We start from the raw sequence: 19,729 nt of genomic DNA, 5'->3' as shown, positions 1-19,729 counted from the left end.
GAGAGAGAGAGAGAGAGAGAGAGAGAGAGAGAGAGAGAGAGAGAGAGAGAGAGGCAGTGAACAGGGATGGTGTAGCATAAATTATCTCTCAATAAGAATGGAGTTATTATTTAGCACTGTATTTTTATGTCCAGGCAGTTACTGTAAACCACTGCGTGAGGAGAGCTGTTTTAAACTAAAACCATACAGCTGAGGCCGAGGCACAGCAGCAAAAACATGCTGTGCCAACAACACAGTTGTCACACCCACAGACACATGAATAGGGAAAGTCAACACACACACACACACACACACACACACACACACACACACACACACACACACACACACACACACACACACACACACACACACACACACACACACACACACACATACACACACACACACACACACACACACACACACACACACACACACACGCGCGCGCGCGTGCGCACACACACACACACACACAATTGAATTTAAATATAGGGCATGATGTCAGGACAATGTAAAATGTTTAAGAAAACAAAGACAAACAAAAAAACACAACAACAAAACACACACATAAGAACCCCCAAGAAACCCCCCCCCCCAGCCAATTCCCACCCCAGAGCGCTACTGGCTACTATAAATTATTTTCAAACTATCAGGAGGCCCGCTCCTGTTCCAGGAAGGAAATTAGTGGTCGCCAGATCTTTTGAAATTGTTCAGGTTTGTCTTTTATGGTGTATATTATTTTTTCCAAATGAAGAGTGCCTGACATTGCTGGTTTTATCATGAAAACGTTCAGGTGAATGATCAAACTGTGGCCAAAAATCACTCAGTAAAAACAGTAATGCCCTGCTCAGGTTCACCAGTTTCCATAAAGACATACAGCAGTTTGTATCCTATAATGGAACTAATTCTCCTTTTCTTCCAATACTCTGTGGCCTACCATAAAGCTAGATTGTTTAGAACTTTTTATGTTGGATATATATCAATCTCCATATACAGGCACATATTGGTCAGATCGGTGGTGCGATGTAGAACCTCTAGTTATACACAATTCCTTGGCATTCTGCTTAATAATGTATTGATATCTTCATATAACTTCATATCGTGGCTTTAACCACATATCATGGCTTTAACCACAATGGCCAAGAGTAATACAAAACAAAACTTGTTTCTTTATTGCTTAAACACAAAAATATATTTGTCGATTAACTGCATAATAACTTTCTTCAACAGGAAGGGGAGCTATGGCAACCAGAGAAAGCCCAATATGTTGTCATTTGGGATTGTGTGAGTTTCCATCGGGCTGTTCTGGTTTGTGTCAGGTTCAATGACCACCCCAGGTTCAACTTTCTTTTTTGCCAACACATTTCTGAATGCGTGGTGGTGAGACTAGACTGCCATTGATCAGCATGATCATTCTGGGTTCACAAAGGTTCTCCACAACCCACGTGACAGCCTAGAAGACTGTATGACCACAACCCCGCACAGCAAAACCTGTATCGTACTGTACATAATATTTTACCTTTCTTGTTTTATGCATTGTGAATGACTCTGTGTGTGTGGATGTGTGTATGAGATACATTGCTGTCAAAGTCTCTGTTTTCTTTTTTTTTTGGTCTAAGCTCATCTATAGATCTATTCAAATTGTGTATTTTACACTGCTGTAATTATTTCCTGTAATATGCTACCTGGACAATGGCACAGCATTTGGATTGTTTTTAGACAATTCTCCCTAACATTCATGTGCAAATTATATATTTTTTATGTTTATTCTCAATTTTATATGAACCTACACAAAGTTATTATGTATTTTTCAACACTCAATTCAAAGAACTATGAAAACCACTTGTCATTTAACATGCCCAGGAATACTTTTGGCCTAAGTCATCGTCAGTGATTATGACAAGGACAACATAGGGAATTATGATAAAGCTTCAACTCAACATAAATATATGTTAAATAAATCTACATTTTGGTCAAGTGAGCATTTAAAACAAGTAGAGTATCAGTGAGATGTTCTGATTCATAAATCGGAAGTTGACATACCTAGTGACCTTTAAAAATAACCACCAACTCTAAACAAGAGGAATGTTTCACTCCCACAGCAAGCATCAGAGAGTAACAGTCAAGCATTACTACCTAGGAATATGTGACGGAACTGTGTAACAAGAGGAAGGCGACGGCAATACAAATCCTTGCTTTATGAAACTCCTGAGTCACCATGGCAGGAATGGATTGGCTCCGGGCTTGTAATAGAGCAAGACTGGACTTTCAGATGGACATTAAAACCGCCGTCATAACATAGACGTGGCTGCTTTGCGAGTGTGTGTGTGTGTGTGTTTGATTGATTGATTGAAGGCTTTATTAGAAGTTTGCATAGGAAAATGTACAGATTCATGACGGTACAGTTCACTGGTACAAGGTCTACTAAAAGGAGATCCATGAAAAGACTAAGCTTATTTCAACAGGAAACCATTAAAGTGTGTGTGTGTGTGTGTGTGTGTGTGTGTGTGTGTGTGTGTGTGTGTGTGTGTGTGTGTGTGTGTGAGCGAGCATGTGTGTGTGAACGCACACACACACACGTGCACATGCTGTGTGCGTACACATGCACATGTGAGTGTGCCATGCAGGCAAATGAACAAGCCTACGTATAATTTCACATTTGTATTTTGCATCGATTGAAAGTGCTTTCACTTATGACCATGGGGGTGCCTCAAACGCCAACAGTTGCACCATCTCTCGTACAAACTCTATTTCCCCCCGCAGCTCCCTCGTGTTCTGATGGCTGCACCCTACAACTGACACAGCTCTGGGTAGGTAACCCAGCCTGTTGCTAATCTGCGCTCAGAGGAGCGCACTTTTCTGGTTTTCCCTGCTGTTGCTGCTATGAAACCTGAATTTATCTCCAGGGATCAGTTAATCTTATCTTTAGTTTTGAGATACAAAACAAGAAACAAACCAAATGAAAGCTATTAAGTACATAATGACAATGTACACTGACTCAAAAGACTATGAGGCTATGAGGTCATACTTGAGATAATGACTTCCTTAACTTGTCACTAGACTATTGACAAATCAAAGCGTGTTACAGTCAGCCATTACCTAACACAGATACTACTCTTACTATCTCATTTACCTACATTACGGGATGCAGTCTTAACAGACTGTGACTCACTTGAGAAATAGAGGTGAGAAGGCCCCATTAATTCTAACCATATACGTACAGAATCGTCAGTGCTGGATCCGCTGATGTATGGAAATCAGAATAGGCATTGGGTTCTGTGTAATTACAGGATTTGTGTAAATGGGGTAACCCTATACCTCCTCTTCCAGTAACAGAAACAGCACAGAACATATGGTTCATATAATAGTACCATGCTTGGCCTCCAATCGCCTATAGCAATGAAACCCTGCACGTACTTACAGTACATACACGTGATAGTCATACCTCGTGATATTATACTAACACATTTTGTTACAGTAAAATATATATTTTTGGGAGCTAAGCTGTTACATACATTACAATACATTCTGAAGGTCATTAAACACATGTAGATCATTATATACATCTGCAGAGGTGGCTGGAAGAAAAGAAGGTAGATTGTTTGCTGATGCCATGATGACACATGAGGTTAGACAACACACTCCATATATTTGGGCATAGCTCCATTGGGAACTCCTTATACGGTTATGGCTGAGTCATGGTGACATGAGCATGACATGAGAGGTCCACTGGCCAGCCGGACCTCCCTTGACAATTTAGGATAAGATTATGACTAAGATTATGAGACTATAATCTTGTAGTCTCCTGATAAAGCGGTGTAAAAAGAAACACCTTCTGGTACTTTTAATTACATATTCTGCAAGTTACAGGTCTGCAAGTGCCTTCCTTCTATATGACATAAAAAATACTAGAAGGACTTGTGAGAGCTGACATTGTTGTTCTTTTTTACTCCGTTTAGTCATTTTTCTGTCCTTTGCTATTCCTCTCTCTGTGATGCCTGGCCTGTTGGAGACATGCTCGGAAAGGGAGGTCTCAGTGCCTAGATACATAAACACACATATCATCAAACACTATTCCGTAATGTCTTTCTGCCACCACCAACTCTGTCATCTTAAATGACTAATAGATTAAATAACAACAAGAGAGAGGCACGCCTTGTCAGCATACCTGTTGATTTTCTCATTTATTAATTCATTGAATATTTATTTTTCTCTCTTCTCCCCAAACCCTAGAGGAGACATGCTTGCTGAGGAGGCTCATGGGGACAATCAGACATGTCAGATAATGTTCCGATCAATCATGGGCTGCTCAGGTATCTCATCTCTTTGCCATCATCTCAAAGATAAATCTTTCAGCTAAATCATTTATACATTAGGGGTAGTGGATAACAATTTAAATGATGACAACCAATCAGTCAAATGAACACCTTGGCACACCTTTCCGGTGTGTCACTTTATGGGTGTCCGGTGGAAAAAAGGGAGTCACAAATCCTGTAAAACTATGCAAGGAATTCAAATAATTTCCCCTTAAGGCCTGGTGAAAGGGGTGGGGTAATTGCCAAGCACAGAGCTGTGAGGCAAGACTGGAAAACAGAAAGCCACGCGATCTTCATTACATTGTGATCCTGTCAAGAATCACCCAAAAAGTAACTTTCACTGTTGTCAGCAGGTGCTTTGTCTCTTATAGCTCAATGTGCCTGGAAAACATACAGTATGGAGACAAAAGCACTTTGTCTGTTGGACTAGGATCAAATACCCATGAGATCCATATCACCTCCTCTCTTTGTATTATTTCTCAGCTGGCTTTACATAAGAGAAAAGAACAAGAACCCCCCCCCCAAGCCCCACCCAATTAGAAAACATTTAAATACAGTGACACCTTTTTTGTTTTACAATGCACCCCTGCCCATGATAAATACAAAGGCAGATAAACAGACTATAGTACTTGTTTAACTTTGAAAGAGGACCGGACCCAAAGACAGAACATCTACATTTCAGGAAGTCCTTTTATGGTCAATGTGAGAAGCCATGAAATGAAGTAGGCCTATAGACAGAGATAGTTAAGCAAAGTTATTACAACTGGGGTTTGTACACATTTGTTGCAATAGATGTTAATGCAAATTTGTTGACTGGACACAGTTGTTGCTCATTTTACATTCATTATTATATTTAAGTTAGATAAAGTCAGGACAGGGGACTGTCTGTCATGATATTCCAGTGTTTAACATTTGAGTTGACTTAGGCACAAGACTGCCCTCTAGTGCTCTAGAAAGTCTAACAGGGCTGGACACACACACACACACACACACACACACACACACACACACACACACACACACACACACACACACACACACACACACACACACACACACACACACACACACACACACACACACACACACGAGCATGCATGTGCACGTGCACGCACAAGTACGACCACACGCACACCATTATTATTATTCTCTACAGATGGGTTCTATATAAATGGTAACTTGAATTGGTCCCAAATTATTATAATGAATAAATGTTAAATATTTTCACATTTTTATAATGTTTTGTAATTGTAGTAAACTGATAGTCATCTTTCTCTGTAGCCTACTTCTTAGAATTGGAGAGACCAAAATAGTTACAGGAGGCTAATAATAGACTAATAGACTTAAAATGTTTTTTTTAGGGCCAACACGACGCTACAGTAAATAATCTGTTGGATTCTGTAATCTATGCTCATTTAGGGCTTGAGCCCAACCTTACTTGCATGCTTAGTCAGCCTTTATAAAAGGTTGACTAAGCCTTTAATCCAATAAATACAGTACACCAAAAGAGTGATAAAAGCACTTAAGAAAGTCAAACCATTCCTATTTGCTCTGCAATGATTCAACATGTTCAACAAAAAGAAACGTTAAATAGTAGTACCGGTATGTGAGAATAACAAAGAAAAGAAGAAGGGTTAACAACATTTCTATGACTGTATGCAGTGGAAATATACAGGCTGGTTATTGTGTGCCTGTTATTTAACCGTTATTTATTTAAAAATCTGGAAGTTCATTCCCTCTTAGAATCAGAATCAAGCCAAGAACATCCTCACAAAGAATTTGACTTAAACAGTTCGCTTTTGATGTTCAGACGAAAGCACAAAGAAATAAAATATTCTAAAATACATCAAAAACCATAAGAGCAGCATATTGCAGCATAGATATCTGTGTAGACTCTTCATCATGAACCCAGTCTGTCTTCATTGCAACAAGAAGAGGCTAGTAAGAGGTAGAAGTGTTTAAACTTGGGGCTGGGGTTTGGGGGGGGGGGGGGTCAAATGAAATAATCACGTACTACAAGACAAAGCATCACCAGGCATTCCGTGCTTACAGTATAACTAGCGGAGTTTGGTGCTTTGATATCTTCCAGCCGTGTGTTCATTTCGTGTGAAGCCCAATGCCAGGGAGAACTTTTAATTCCACAGAAGAATGCTTTCATTTGAACAAAGTTCATCCAGGGGATATGCATGGGGCCCTTGCTTGAGTTGACTCCTTACACATTGCATTGTTTAGCAAGGTTCGGAAATCTCAACAATTTGATTACTTATTTTACTTATTTTATTTTCTTCTAAGTCCTCTATTGAGTTTATTGGCAATGCTATATATTATGTAAAAGAACACAAAATCGTATCTATAAAAGAGCACAAAATATTATCTATTTCTTACTATTGGATAATCTAATTAAGTGTCTGAGTCAAAAGCATTGTATTTTTCACCTATGATCCCCTTGTCCTGGGTCAAACCTAAGACTTTCTATTACTGCACTCTCTCTTATATGCCTCTCTCACTGGTGTGTAGTTACGCCTTTGTGAAGCAGAGGCGTCTAATTCTTGCACTTAAATCCTCTTAGGACCGATACGCTATTTTTGTTTGGTCCAACCGTGATGCCTGTAACACCTTTTTTTTTTTTATCTCCAATCGCCAACCCTCATTGGTTGGAAAAGACACACACATACAGTACACACAAAAATACAAAGCATCTAAAACTAGACATCTCAGTTCAGTGTGCCGACAGTATTGACCAGTCCAAGGATTATTTGCATACTGTATAGTGAAGAGCTCACGGTAACCACAGGAGGTAAGGAAAACTCAATGGAGTCAATCGAGTAGAGATGGCAAGTTTTGTTTGGTTGTGAAATGGAACACTGACCAGCTTCTGACTGTTTCTATTAATATGCTTGCATGTAGTAATGGTTTAGCTTTCTGGCTTTCAAAGGCAAAGATCATTTGTATTTAGTTCTTTGCCACCATCTCATCATTTATATATGAGGAATGTATTTATGTGTAAATATCATTCATGGGTATGTGAGGAAACACCTGAAATATAGACATATTCTCTCACAGTATACTTAATACAATAAAATCTACCATATCAACAGAATTTGTCTTGGCCAGCATGAAGATTGGATGCACTAAGTAATGTATCCACATACAACCAGATATTAAATCAACCAGATTTATTGGCTTTAGGTAGGCTACTTCATGTGCCATTGCAAACACTGATATTAGCACTAGACATTGGTTAGATGAAACAAAGTGGACAGATTTTGTTTACAATATCTATTTCAAATGTTATAAAAGGGCCAACAATGAACAACTGTCAATACTGTAATCCTATTAGAGCACCTTCATTTAATTAACTATCGTGGGACTATGGACTCCTTTGCGTATTGGATACCATGGTCATTTGACATATGGCCAGTTCCAAAGACCTAACAATGTATCAAAAACCTAAATGTGATAAACATACAGTAGTATTCACATTAATAACAATACAGCACTAATGACATGGCGTTTCTGATTGCGATTATGTCTTTGATTTCTGACAGGCAACTGATAATGTCTGGCAACGTAGAAATGGAACTGGAAGAGAACATTGCACAAACAGGTAAAAAGCAGCGTATACACTCACTCCAACGTGTGCAGAGTTTTCGGCCCGAGTTTAACCACTTTACAGTAAATCCTATATACTTCTTATACTGACTTGAGTCGGCAGAGTAGCTGGTCTCTTTTCTTTCCCTCTACACTTTAGACCCCCTTTTTCTCTACATCTCTTCACCGGAAATAGTCAATCTACAGGCTCACAATGAGTCATAACACATGACTTTATTTATTTTATTATTTATTGTATTTGTCTTGAGCTTGTACATCTATTTTTGGCTCATGTTCTTAAATGTGAATTCCAGACATATTTATTTGGCTACATGGCATACAGTTAAAAGCATTAATTGACTTGCCATTTCATTAGACCGGCATGCATTACAAATTGTTATGAGAACAATAGTGCTATTAAGTCAAAAACCAAGTCAAAAGGAAAGCAGAGAGACAGATCTATAGTGCTTTAGCTTTAACATACACTCAAATATTATTTCTGTACCTGCTCTTGCATAACTATCGTGCAATTAGTGGACTGCTTGTGCTTAAGTAGACATGTTAATATTAACCGTGCCCTGAGATGGTTTTGCGGTTGACTGTTTGTTGAATAATAAGCATAATATAATATAATGAAATATTATATCCTTTAATATCCTAAAGGGCAGGCTGCTCACTCACAAATTGATCAGGATCTAATTTATTATTTATATCTATACATGTTCTCCTCGTCCACAGGACCAAAGGGCGTGATAAATGACTGGAGGCGATTTAAGCTGGAAAGTATGGACCACCCGAACTTGCCCCCTGCCAAGAGGGAACTACTGAGGCAGATGTCCAGACCCGGCGAGGAGAGAGGAGCCCGCAAGGTATGACACAGTGATAAAGATTACCACATCAACAATGGTGACGTCATGCTGGTTTCATGTCATTCAGTCTTGCATACATTGAGTGCTTCAAAAATATTTCCGTAGGTGTTGATCCTTATATCTACCTACTTTGGTCATCTTTATGAAATTGTGTCCTACTGTAACTATCCCATACTGCTTTGACGAATGTAAAACAATGAATCAATAAGCTTTAATTTAGTAAAGTCAGCAAACCATCTGATAGACAGTGGAAATTGTCAAATTGATTCAGTCCGTTTGGTTTTTCAGGTGAGCCTCCAAGAGTATGAACTGCTCAAGGAGGACGACGACACAGGTCTCAAAACCTACCGCAAAAAATGTATGGTGGAGATGCATGAAAAGCTCAGCTTTGGACCCAAGTTTGAAGGTGTGCATGACCTAGATAGTGGCGATGCCTTCCTGGAGGTCATTGAAAAGGAGCACCACACTACAGTTGTAGTAGTACATATCTATAAGATGGGCGTTAAAGGTTGCGAGGAGCTTAACAACTGCCTCGACTGCCTGGCCACTGAATATCCCACCGTCAAGTTCTGCAGGATCGACGCAGTGGCAACAGGTGCAAGCGAGAGGTTCAGGGATGAGCTCTTGCCCACGTTGCTGGTGTACAAGGCGGGTGAACTGATAGGGAATTTTCTGGCCTGCACACAGCACCTAACTGCCGAGTTCTTTGCCACTGATGTGGAAGCCTTTCTCAATGGCTATGGATTGTTGCCAGAGAAAGAGCTGCGTGGGATGGATGATGAAGAAGAGAACGAAGTTGAATGAACCATGAGGAAAATCTATGCGGCTGAAAGGGATGGTTTTGGAAGTAGAGAGGTAATTTGAAGAGCCAATTGTGGATCAATGACAGACAATTTGGGTACTGATTATAACGAATGCATAACATTGCTGCTAGATCATAAGGGCTTGAGAATGATCCCTAACATTATTTTACATCGAGTAAACTAGAAATCTGAGCGCAATGTAAAAACAAGAAAATACCAAATCTGCATGGTCTCATAATTCCATGCCCAAACCAGTTCTTGAATATTTTTGTATTATACATATTGGATTGGATTGTGACAAATTTTATTTATTATAGATGCATTTATTTATTTATGTTTCAAAAATGTATTTTTGTTTTTGTAGAATTTAATTCATAGGATGGGATTTTACCAGGATCTATTTTTAATCAAGGGTTTGTTTATCTCAATGATTTAATGCCATGTTAAACAAAGCACAACGTCATCAGATGAATATCACATTTACTGTGAGAAACAGAGCAGTCTGTTTCTACTCTGGCTTATCAACGGAATCTGAAACCAGTGCAGTGAGATGTCAATGTTACATTTGGAAAAGCTTTACACAAGACGCTGACGTAAATATTGTTATCAGACCTGAGTGATTCCATTTCCTGTGTATACTACTGAGAAGGTGACAGAAACTCACGGAAACAACCAAATAGGGTTGTTTGTGAGGCTTTGAACTTGGCTGGACTTGTTGGTCTCTGGCTATAATAATGAAATATATCACATTATTATTATCACAATTTATAACGTGAAGCAAAATAGCTACATGACCTGACTAAAATAAATACAAAAATCCACGGTAAGGTTGTGTGTGGTTTGTTTTTCATAATAAGGGGAATAAACTGCCCCTAGCAATCAGAACTGTAGATTCACACCTCTTCCCCCTCGCAGTCTGAAAACTCACCTCTTCAAACTACACCTCACCTTCTAGCACTCCTCTTTCCTTGACTCCCTAGATGTGAGTTACATATAGGCATACTATGCAGATCTATGATCGTTACTTGGTTACATGTTTTGTTATTTAGATGACAGTTTAGATAATCGTTTTTGTTTGACCATGGATGTTATTTGAATGTTATTTAGACAGCATGTTGATGCTATATGTTTGATTAACTGGTATCATAGTATTTGGAGAACTACAGTGTTCTCTTTGCACTCCACTTACAGTATGCTGTAGAATGCTATTTATCATGACGTTTATTGACTAGGTTTCGTGCTATTCACTCTGGATAAGAGCATCTGCTAAATGCCTAAATGTTTACTGGACAAAACAAAGTAAATACATAAATACATGTGTATTACATGTTTTGTTTCCCATAGAAACTGGGACTTAGAAGTAGATAGCAAACAATATAGAGGCAGGTATAGAAGACTTTACACTGAGGTCACTCTCCACTTCTACAATAGGCATGTTAACCAACCTCAACCAATAGCCTGATGATAACAGAGCAAATCTGACTTCTCTGTGACCCTTATGAGGTTTGAGCTGTTCAAACATAACAAAACCACAACACAGAAGTACGTTTAGTACAGATCTATTAGCTACCCGCAATTTGATGTGTCACAAATCAAATTAAGCTGCTTCCTGCTTACAGTTAGAATTGACAGACACTTAAGTGGTTAAGTGAGTTGTGGCTTATGCTAGTAAACAAAAGCTGGTAACACAGAGAGAGATTGGGCCATTCTTTACAGAGGGTCTGTGCTCTACACACACTGCAGTGTATCTGTGTTATCAGGTGTCGTTTATAAGCAGCCACAGCACACAATATAGATGTGAGCTGTTCACATTATTGGGCCCCCTTCTCTTCCAGTACTACAGACACAAACATGTAATGCCATACATTGTGGCCTTGCCATTGCTTTCCTGGAATAGGCAGAGATTGAGTCAGACAACCGTCAGGTTACATAATCCTGTATCAAAGAGTGCCATTCAGTGATGGACAGTCCTTGTCTTCAGAGAAGTCCAAATTGAGCTGATCAGGTCAATCCTCTTAAAAGCGGATTAAGGCTGGAGCTTTGGTGTCTGTGTGCTTCTATATCTGTGTGGGCCTGAGGACCATAATAAAAAGGAAAACTTTTACGCTCATCTCAATCTTCAGTAAAAGCAAGCTACAGAACTCTAGTAAAAAAATCATTTATAAATTAATGTATTTGTTTACTTACTTATTTATTTTGACCTAGAATAACCATGTACTGATCAGTATAGGCCTTGATCAGAGGCAGGGATATGTAGAACACGACTTTACAGAAAAGGTCACTCTCCATGTCTCCAACAGGCTGTGACATGTTAACCAACCCTCAATCAATAGCCTGTTAACAGAGCAAATCTGACTCCTCTGTGACCCTAATCAGGTTTGAACAGTTCAAGCATAACACAAACCACAACAGAAGCGTGTTTAGTACAGTCAGACGCATATTATTTAGCCGCAATTTGATAACTAAATCATAAATTAAATTAATCTACTTCCTGCCTCCTGTTAGAATTGACAGAAAATGGGCATCATTATGTTTTACTAGCAGCTGCCATCTTCTAAATCATTCATCCCCATGGCAATGCTCCATGTGCTCTTTTTTCTTTCTCTTTACCTTATTACTGTTGAGCTATTACTATTAATGTTCAACCAATAGTTAACCCTATACCAAGTTTACCGCCCTGATGCCTGGGCGTGTCGTGGGTTCGAATCCTGATTTCGACGACCTTTGCTGCGTGTTACTCCCCATCTCTCACCCCATTTCCTGTCAGGACAATAGGTCCTATCAGTAGGTCCTATCAATAAAGGCATAAAACCCCCAAAACAGATCTTTAAAACATATAAATGTTGTTCGAAGTTAAAGGGAAGGTATAGGGTCCAGTGTGTCCAACCCAGCACTGTATCCTTTTATTACACATACAGTATGTAATAAACAATATGGTATGTTAACTTAGAATGCCTTGAAGATGCAAGTCATATGAACATTTTGCCCAATTTACTATGTCTGTATATCTTTTAAAAAATATATTATCCTTTCATATACATGCCAAGACATCTACTGTAGTTTAATGTTGATGTTACATTCCCCCATTCTGCAGACAACTTGTCTGCAATAAGGTCATTGGTTCAGAGTACATTAATCAGAGAATCTGTTTTGCACTGATACATATCGCCTGCATGACCTGTAACTGGAGATGACTTGGTGTGCACAGAGTAGCGTGTCTAAGATTTATCATAATTTCTGGGATACCTCCCACAAGAACCTTCCGTGCAACAAGGCTTTCCCAAGGTGCACAAACATGTCACAACAGTCCCACCAGATAGGCTGGGCACCCAGACTAACAGTGCATGCCCTCGACAAAATATCACAAGCAGCTCAAATATTGCATCTGGACATTTCACGCAGCACAGTACATGTTACTGCTGGCCAGCCTGGCCTTCACAGTTCACGCCGACCAAAAGTGTTTCTACATACGGTATATGTAGATAATGTGGGCTGCACAGCATCACAGCCATGTGCAATAAGTGCATGGCTGATCACAGGGGGTCAGAGTTCATCGAGTGCAGCAATAGAATGTTTCAATTCACGAGAGGGTTATGAAACAACTTAAAACCAAACAAGGTGACTCAACTCTATTTAGAGGAGGCCCAAAAAGGAAAACACCCGACAGCATGCGATCAGAAGACATGTCATGCCTCAATATGCTATAACCAAACCCTATCAGAGGCAGATGACTCACTGCTGTACCTCACATAAATATTTACTCCAAAGCGCTGACCTTCTGATTCCTCTCATTTTGATTGGTCGTTCAATTCTGTTGCTTCCCTAATTGGAGAGCTTTTGTGTTGCTTGTTGTTGGGCCCAGCTGCAATGCTCCAGTTCACACACACAAAAGCCCAACTCACTGAGGTGACGTCATGATGACACAGCAATACAGACCCCATCGGAGGCATCCCCTTCCCCGGTTACCCAAAATGTACAACGGAAACTGGGTGGGCTGGCACTGTAAATGGCACTGTTCCATTTGTACACACCGAGTAAAATTAACAGGATGTTACTGTGTACAGGCCTTTTCACAAATGAAACACCCTCATCAGTCAATGTGTACACTTTCATTAAAGTGACCCAAATAAAATGTATTTAGTTTAGTATCTTTTGTTTCACTTGATGTTCTGGCTAACTAGGCAATAAATAGGCAACCACACTTGCAATTTACAATTGCATCTTTCAGTTAGTGTGGTTGCAATCTGAGTTCCCAGAGGTTCTTTTTTTTCGCCACTAGGGGGGCGAGAAGTGTGGTTGCAACCAGACTAGACTTGTTCTAGTCCGGACATTATTTTATTACGGTCAACATAGCCAATCAGGAAGCAGCATTCTCGGTGACGTCACCATTATATAGTAAGTCCATTGAGTTCAATTCGGTCATAATAGGCAACAACACTAAGCTTGCAGCCACACTCTCAATTCCCCAAATTGCATCTTGTCTTGTTGACCTTGTAACTGTCATGAAACTGTACCTTTTTTTTTTTATACAATTTTTTCCCACAATCCCACACCTGGGGAGGGCCCCGAACTGAGCTCATGCTTCCTTCAGTGCATGAGGAGTGAGCAGGCGGCTTCTTTTCACCTGATGGGGAGCTTCCCCGGTTGGATGTAGTGCGTGGAAGGAACGCGTGGTGGAGGGGAAAGTTCCTTTCCCCTCCATCAGGCGCCCCGGTTGGCCAGGGGAGGTATGTTTTTGTGAGGGAATCTACCCTAGGAGACACAGGGAGAACATGCAAACTCCACACAGAAATGCCCTTTTACCAGCCCCACCTAGGGTGTGAGCGCTGATGACGTGGAGGAGAGAACACGCCTCCAGTGTCCCCCAGCGGGAATCAAAACCAGAACCTTCTAGCTGTGAGGCGACAGCGCTACCGACTGCGCCACCGGTCTCCAACTATTTTTGACCCGACTCTATACCTCCAAATCCTTCCTCCAACTGCCAAAGCACAAAACAATTCCAGATCTCAATGGGCCAAGGGCGTGTGAATCAGCCTTCAGATGGCGTGGTGTGTTCATCAGAGCAGGGGCGGAGACATTGAAGGATCTTCTCCAGGGTCCAGTGGTGTTCGTGCAGGGCGTGCTCTTCCAAGGTGAACGGACCCTGCTTGGTCCGGATCAGCTCCTTGACGTGAGCACAGCTGGACACAGCTTTTCCAAGGTCGTCCACCAAGCTTCTCACATAAAACCCACCGCCACATTCAACATCCAGGGTGAACAGAGGTGGGCTGAAGTCCTTCAGTGTTAGCTTGTAAACAGTAACCGGTCTGGCTGGTTTGGCTTCAACGCTGTGTCCTTGTTTCAGCAGGACGGACATCCGCTTGCCGTCCTTTTTCAGTGCACAGTAAAGTGGTGGCACTTGCATGATGTCGCCAGTGAACAATTTTAATTTGTCTTCCAAGTCTCCTCTGGTGACGTGATCAAAGTCCTTCTCCAAAGTGACTTGGCCAGTGTTATCCAGAGTGTCAGTGGCTTTCCCCAGTTCTGCTGTGACAGAGTATTTCTTTGAACCGGACAGCATCTTTCCGAGCATCTTTGTGCCACTGCCGATGCCAACAACTAGTACACCAGAGGCAGCACTGTCCAGGGTCCCACCGTGGCCCATTTTCAACTCTTGTTTTTTTCTCTTTCGTGGATTAGGATTCTTCATACCTGCTTCTTTCAGTAAAGTCTGTTTTAATGTGTTCAACACGTCTGCGGAAGTGGCTCCTGGTTTCTTGTGAATGGCAAAAAGGCCTTTCAGGGACTGGAGTTTAGATAAACTGACAGACGATGCAGACATGATGCTGGTTGTGCTGCTCTTCCTATGCAAACTTCTAGTAAGCTATATTGAAAGTTAACTGATGTAAGAGGAGGTACATCTAATGATACAACACTGTATTATAAATGAGCAAACCTCTAATAAATACTTCAATCAATCAAATCAATATATGCCCATATATGGGCATGCTGATATGCCCATACATGGAGATCTCTGTACTGTCAGTCCTTTTCCCTTTCCCTGTGATGTCAGAGTTCCATCCACCTGCCCGCTAGCCGGCTGGCTGGCCGGGCCTCCCTGAAGCCAATTTGTCATTATAGGTAAAAACTTTCAAAATGTTTTGCAAAAAAAGAAAGAATGTACATCAAAACTAGACCAGGTCAACCTGGTTGTGCCAGACCCCCTGTCTGTCATCATCATTTATGACATCATGCCTTTTGTAGGCATGTCATCATCATGTCATCATCATATATACCCTTTATATAGAAAACCCGGACAGACCGACATTTGCTTATGTAGGCCTACCCATTTCATGGGTCTGGCAAAAAGTAGTTAGCTTATAGATCAGTTATTATGTTCTTTAAAAATATATATAAAGTAGCTTAAGTGGTTGAATATGTCATCAGGATGTGGTGTCTTCAATTGTTTTAAACATAAATGATTTTCCAGGACAACATCATATATTCCAGAACTATTTTGTTATTGTTAATGACTATTATCAAAAGATGTCAGATTTACAAAGTTTTCCAGGATACGTGTACTACCAAAACAAAGGACTGAGTAATATGACGAAGGGGGAGGAAGGGTAAAGGATAAATGCCATAGTAAATAGTCACAGTAGCATAATTCAACAAAACTAATTAATGTTAGTCCTGCTGCCACCCACACATTTAAGTCCTCTTTTAGCCTAGGGCAGGTCTCATAAGAGTGATACTGCGATTTTTCACCAACATTATGAATGGATGGGTGGGTAGGTGAGTGAATGGATGGATGGGTGGGTGGGTGGATGGATGGGTGCGTGGGTGGATGAATGGATGGATGGGTGGAAGGAAAGATCGATGAATGGACCGACTGAAGTGAACACTGACAGATAAAATAAACACTAAATGGTTACATAAGACAAAATTGGTGATGGGTAATAGAAGATATGGCTGGGCCAGTGCCATATATCGATATTATTGATATCACGATGATACTGAATTTTGGATATTGAATATCATGATATGATATACTGTAAGTGTTGTCTTTTCCTACTTTTAATCAGTTTAGCCCTATTTAACAGTTTTCAAAAATAGCCAATTACAAGCTCACAGCTTGAAAATGTATTAAAGAAAATGTATATTATCGTCACAATGTCGATATCGAGGCCCCACCCTAATAGAATAGTACAGAAGGCATGAGTTAGGTGCTACATGTGACTATACATACCACACCCACCATGGAATGCAACATAATGTAGCCATATTTGACACAAAGTATTTACTCTGGGTTTCACTTTTCTAACAAGTGTTGAAACATCTAATTCAGTTTAAGACGTTTACAGACAATAAGGAGTACTCTGGTGTTTGTTAAAAACCTGTCTAGACATGGTTATACGGTGTACAGTATGTGTCACAAGGGGCACCGGTAGTGTTGAAACTGAAACTGCGGAGGCGTTTACTTAGACTTTAAGTCTTAAAGCATCCTCTTGGATGAAAAAGCAGTAATCCAGGATAATGCAAACAATGCCTCGATGAATTATTAAGAATTAAGATGTTGCCAGAGGAAGGCCTGAAGCATTTTTCACTGACTTCATTAAATAGTCTCGCATTAATTTCCTTGAAATATGAATGAAGTGATAGTAATGAGTAGTGGTAGTTCTTGTATTGGGAAGATTACCTTTATATCACTGTATGTAATATTTACGTTAGGTACTGTATAGTATGATGATGAAGCATTGCAACATGTACTGGACATAATGAGAGATCATGTAATTAAATCACAGATGAAAGACTGATGTTTTCAAATGTTAAGGCTATAACATTAAATGCAATAATAGCAAAACTGGCATTGGAGTTCAAAGAAACTATAGAAAAGCTAAAGCTCTAAAAGCACTTCTTAAAACAACGTCTTTTGTTCTTTAAAAAAAATAAAGTCCATACATATTTTTTCCTTTAGAAACTGGGGCCTACAGTAGAAGTAGATAGCAAACAATACAGAGGCAGGAATAGAAAACTTACAGAAAAGCAGAAAAGGTCACTCCCAATGTCTACAATAGGCTATGTGTATGTTAACCAACCTCAACCAATAGCCTGATAACAAATCTGACTCCTCTGTGACCCTAATGAGGTTTGAACAGTTCAAACATGACAAAACCAGTACACAGATACATATAATTCAGCCACAATTTGACATTCATGAGTGTCGTGAATCAAATTAAGCTGCTTCCTGCTTTCTCTTCAAATCAATTGACACTCACAGTGTCACGGTTAGGTGAATTGTGGCTTATGCTAGTAAACAGAGAAATTAGGACCTTCTTGACAGAGGGTATGTACCTCTGTATTATATGATTCTGTTTTGTGGTTCCAAGGCATACGCTACGTGTACAGTATACAGTAAGCTTTATCAGTTGTCCTGACCTTGATAAGCAGCCACACAGTAGATGTGAACCGTTTGAAGGTCTTTGTCTTCTATCCATGTCCTCAAGTACTTTTTACTGACAAACGTTATCAAACTGTCTGGCAATAAGAATGAATGAAGTGATAGTATTTGAGAGGTAGTTCTTACATCAGGACATTACAATGATATTACAGTATATCTCTATTTGATCATAATAATGATCATCATCAGTAGCAGCAGCAGTATTTTTTAAAGTGCAAATATCATGTATTAACAGGAAAATTACTTAATTTAAGAGATTGAGATTTTTTTAAGACAGTATGATCATTGCAGTTCGCAGATTAGTCACCACTTGATGTCTGGTGTTTGATACATAGGCTACTGGACACACATTGGTATGATATGACTGCTCCACTTTGTCCTCAACCCACAGTTCAAACTGCTTAACACAATTAGCAGGCACAGGAACCAATTTGTGTGCCTAAGACTGTCTGTTGACTGTGTCCAGTCAACAAGGCTGTAGGAGAAACCCAGGGATTATCCTTGAAATAGTTTATCCGCAACAATACCGTGCATCTACATAGCCTTTAAGCCTCTTAAAAATGTGCTTTGGACCTAAAGTCTGTTACAGCTAGTAGCAGCCTTTGATACAACCTGTTTAGGATTTCCCTGTCTCAGAGTCCTCTAGTTCAAGCATCATTGTACTGTACTGTGTTGGACTTGTGTTGTTGCCATTTTGTGTTGTACCTTGATGTGGTGGCTAAGTGATTAGTCTACTGTTGTCTCACAGCAAGAAGGTTCATACTGGGGCCTTTGCATGTTCTCCGACTCCCATTGTGGTTAATTCCTCTGGGTCTTCTGGTTTCCTGTGTTACACCATAAGACATACCTGCATGTTAGGCATGTACAACAGTGCTAAGGCCCTTGACCAACAACATTTATAAAGGCAATGGAACGCACAAAGTGGCAAGAGTGAGTATTCTCTTTTTTGAGCTAACCACTCCTACGTCTGGCTTTGTGTGTATTAATGAGTGTCCGACACTGTCCGTATGAGTGCAGGGCCAGACTGGGACGTAAATTCAGCCCTGGATTCTTGGCCCAGACCGGCCCACCCAAACCGACACGAACCGAACATAGAAGATCTACAAGCCCACAACGCATCGAGGCAGCGCCGCGTTCTGGACTTGTATGCTGTTAAATGTTTGGGTGAGACTCCTGGGCCACAGTAGCCCGTGTTTGGGCTACTAGGCCAGTATTCAGACAAGCCAGTGGGCTAATCATGTGATGTCTCTCTGCTCTGTGGGCCGGTGCTACTGAAGGATTGGCCATCTCCACTTTGTCCGTATGAGCACGGAACTCCATGTATGGATATAATGACGTCTCGTCGTCCACTATGTCCATATGAACACGCACGGTATGTCCCTATGAGCAGAGCCCTCTATTGGAGAGTTGCGTCATCTCCGTTCACTTCAAGGGACCAGGTATTCTACATACACATCACAATTATTTTTTTTGGGGGCCGTTTATAGCCCAAGGCGTGTTTTTCGTGCAAAACAAATGCTTGTAATTCAGAATCATGAAAAATCCTAGTTTGGCCCCTCACATGATACTTCAAGAAGATTTTTTTTGTCTTTTTTCCAACTAGTATATAGTCAATGGCACCCCAACTTTCAACAGCTGTCAAAAATTCGCTTAGGGATATTGAATTTCAAACTTTGTAAGATGTGTTACTAGACATCTTTACAAACACATTGGTGAAGAAATGTCTTG

General features: G+C 40.3%; 2 protein-coding genes across 2 annotated transcripts; one reads left to right on the top strand and one right to left on the bottom strand.

Annotated features, from left to right (window-relative positions):
* Nucleotides 1–7,874: 7,874 nt before the first annotated feature.
* On the top strand, nucleotides 7,875–9,562 carry pdcb (phosducin b; the record flags this gene model as incomplete). The annotated part of the gene is made up of 3 exons (XM_080728111.1): nucleotides 7,875–7,905; nucleotides 8,628–8,758; nucleotides 9,047–9,562. 3 exons carry the CDS (start codon nucleotides 7,875–7,877, stop codon nucleotides 9,560–9,562), a joined length of 678 nt encoding a protein of 225 aa, XP_080584237.1.
* A 5,028-nt stretch (nucleotides 9,563–14,590) lies between these two features.
* LOC308286978 (pseudouridylate synthase TRUB1-like) lies at nucleotides 14,591–15,382 on the bottom strand (the record flags this gene model as incomplete). Its single annotated transcript, XM_080728099.1, has 1 exon — nucleotides 14,591–15,382. The coding sequence occupies one exon, from the start codon at nucleotides 15,380–15,382 to the stop codon at nucleotides 14,591–14,593; it is 792 nt and encodes a 263-aa protein (XP_080584225.1).
* Between the last annotated feature and the right edge of the window lie 4,347 nt (nucleotides 15,383–19,729).

Source organism: Nannobrachium achirus (assembly GCF_963921795.1).
Source record: "Nannobrachium achirus genome assembly, chromosome: 1".
Taxonomy (NCBI): domain Eukaryota; kingdom Metazoa; phylum Chordata; class Actinopteri; order Myctophiformes; family Myctophidae; genus Nannobrachium; species Nannobrachium achirus.
Note: the sequence above shows the minus strand (reverse complement) of the source record. Positions and strands in the feature narration are given on the sequence as shown.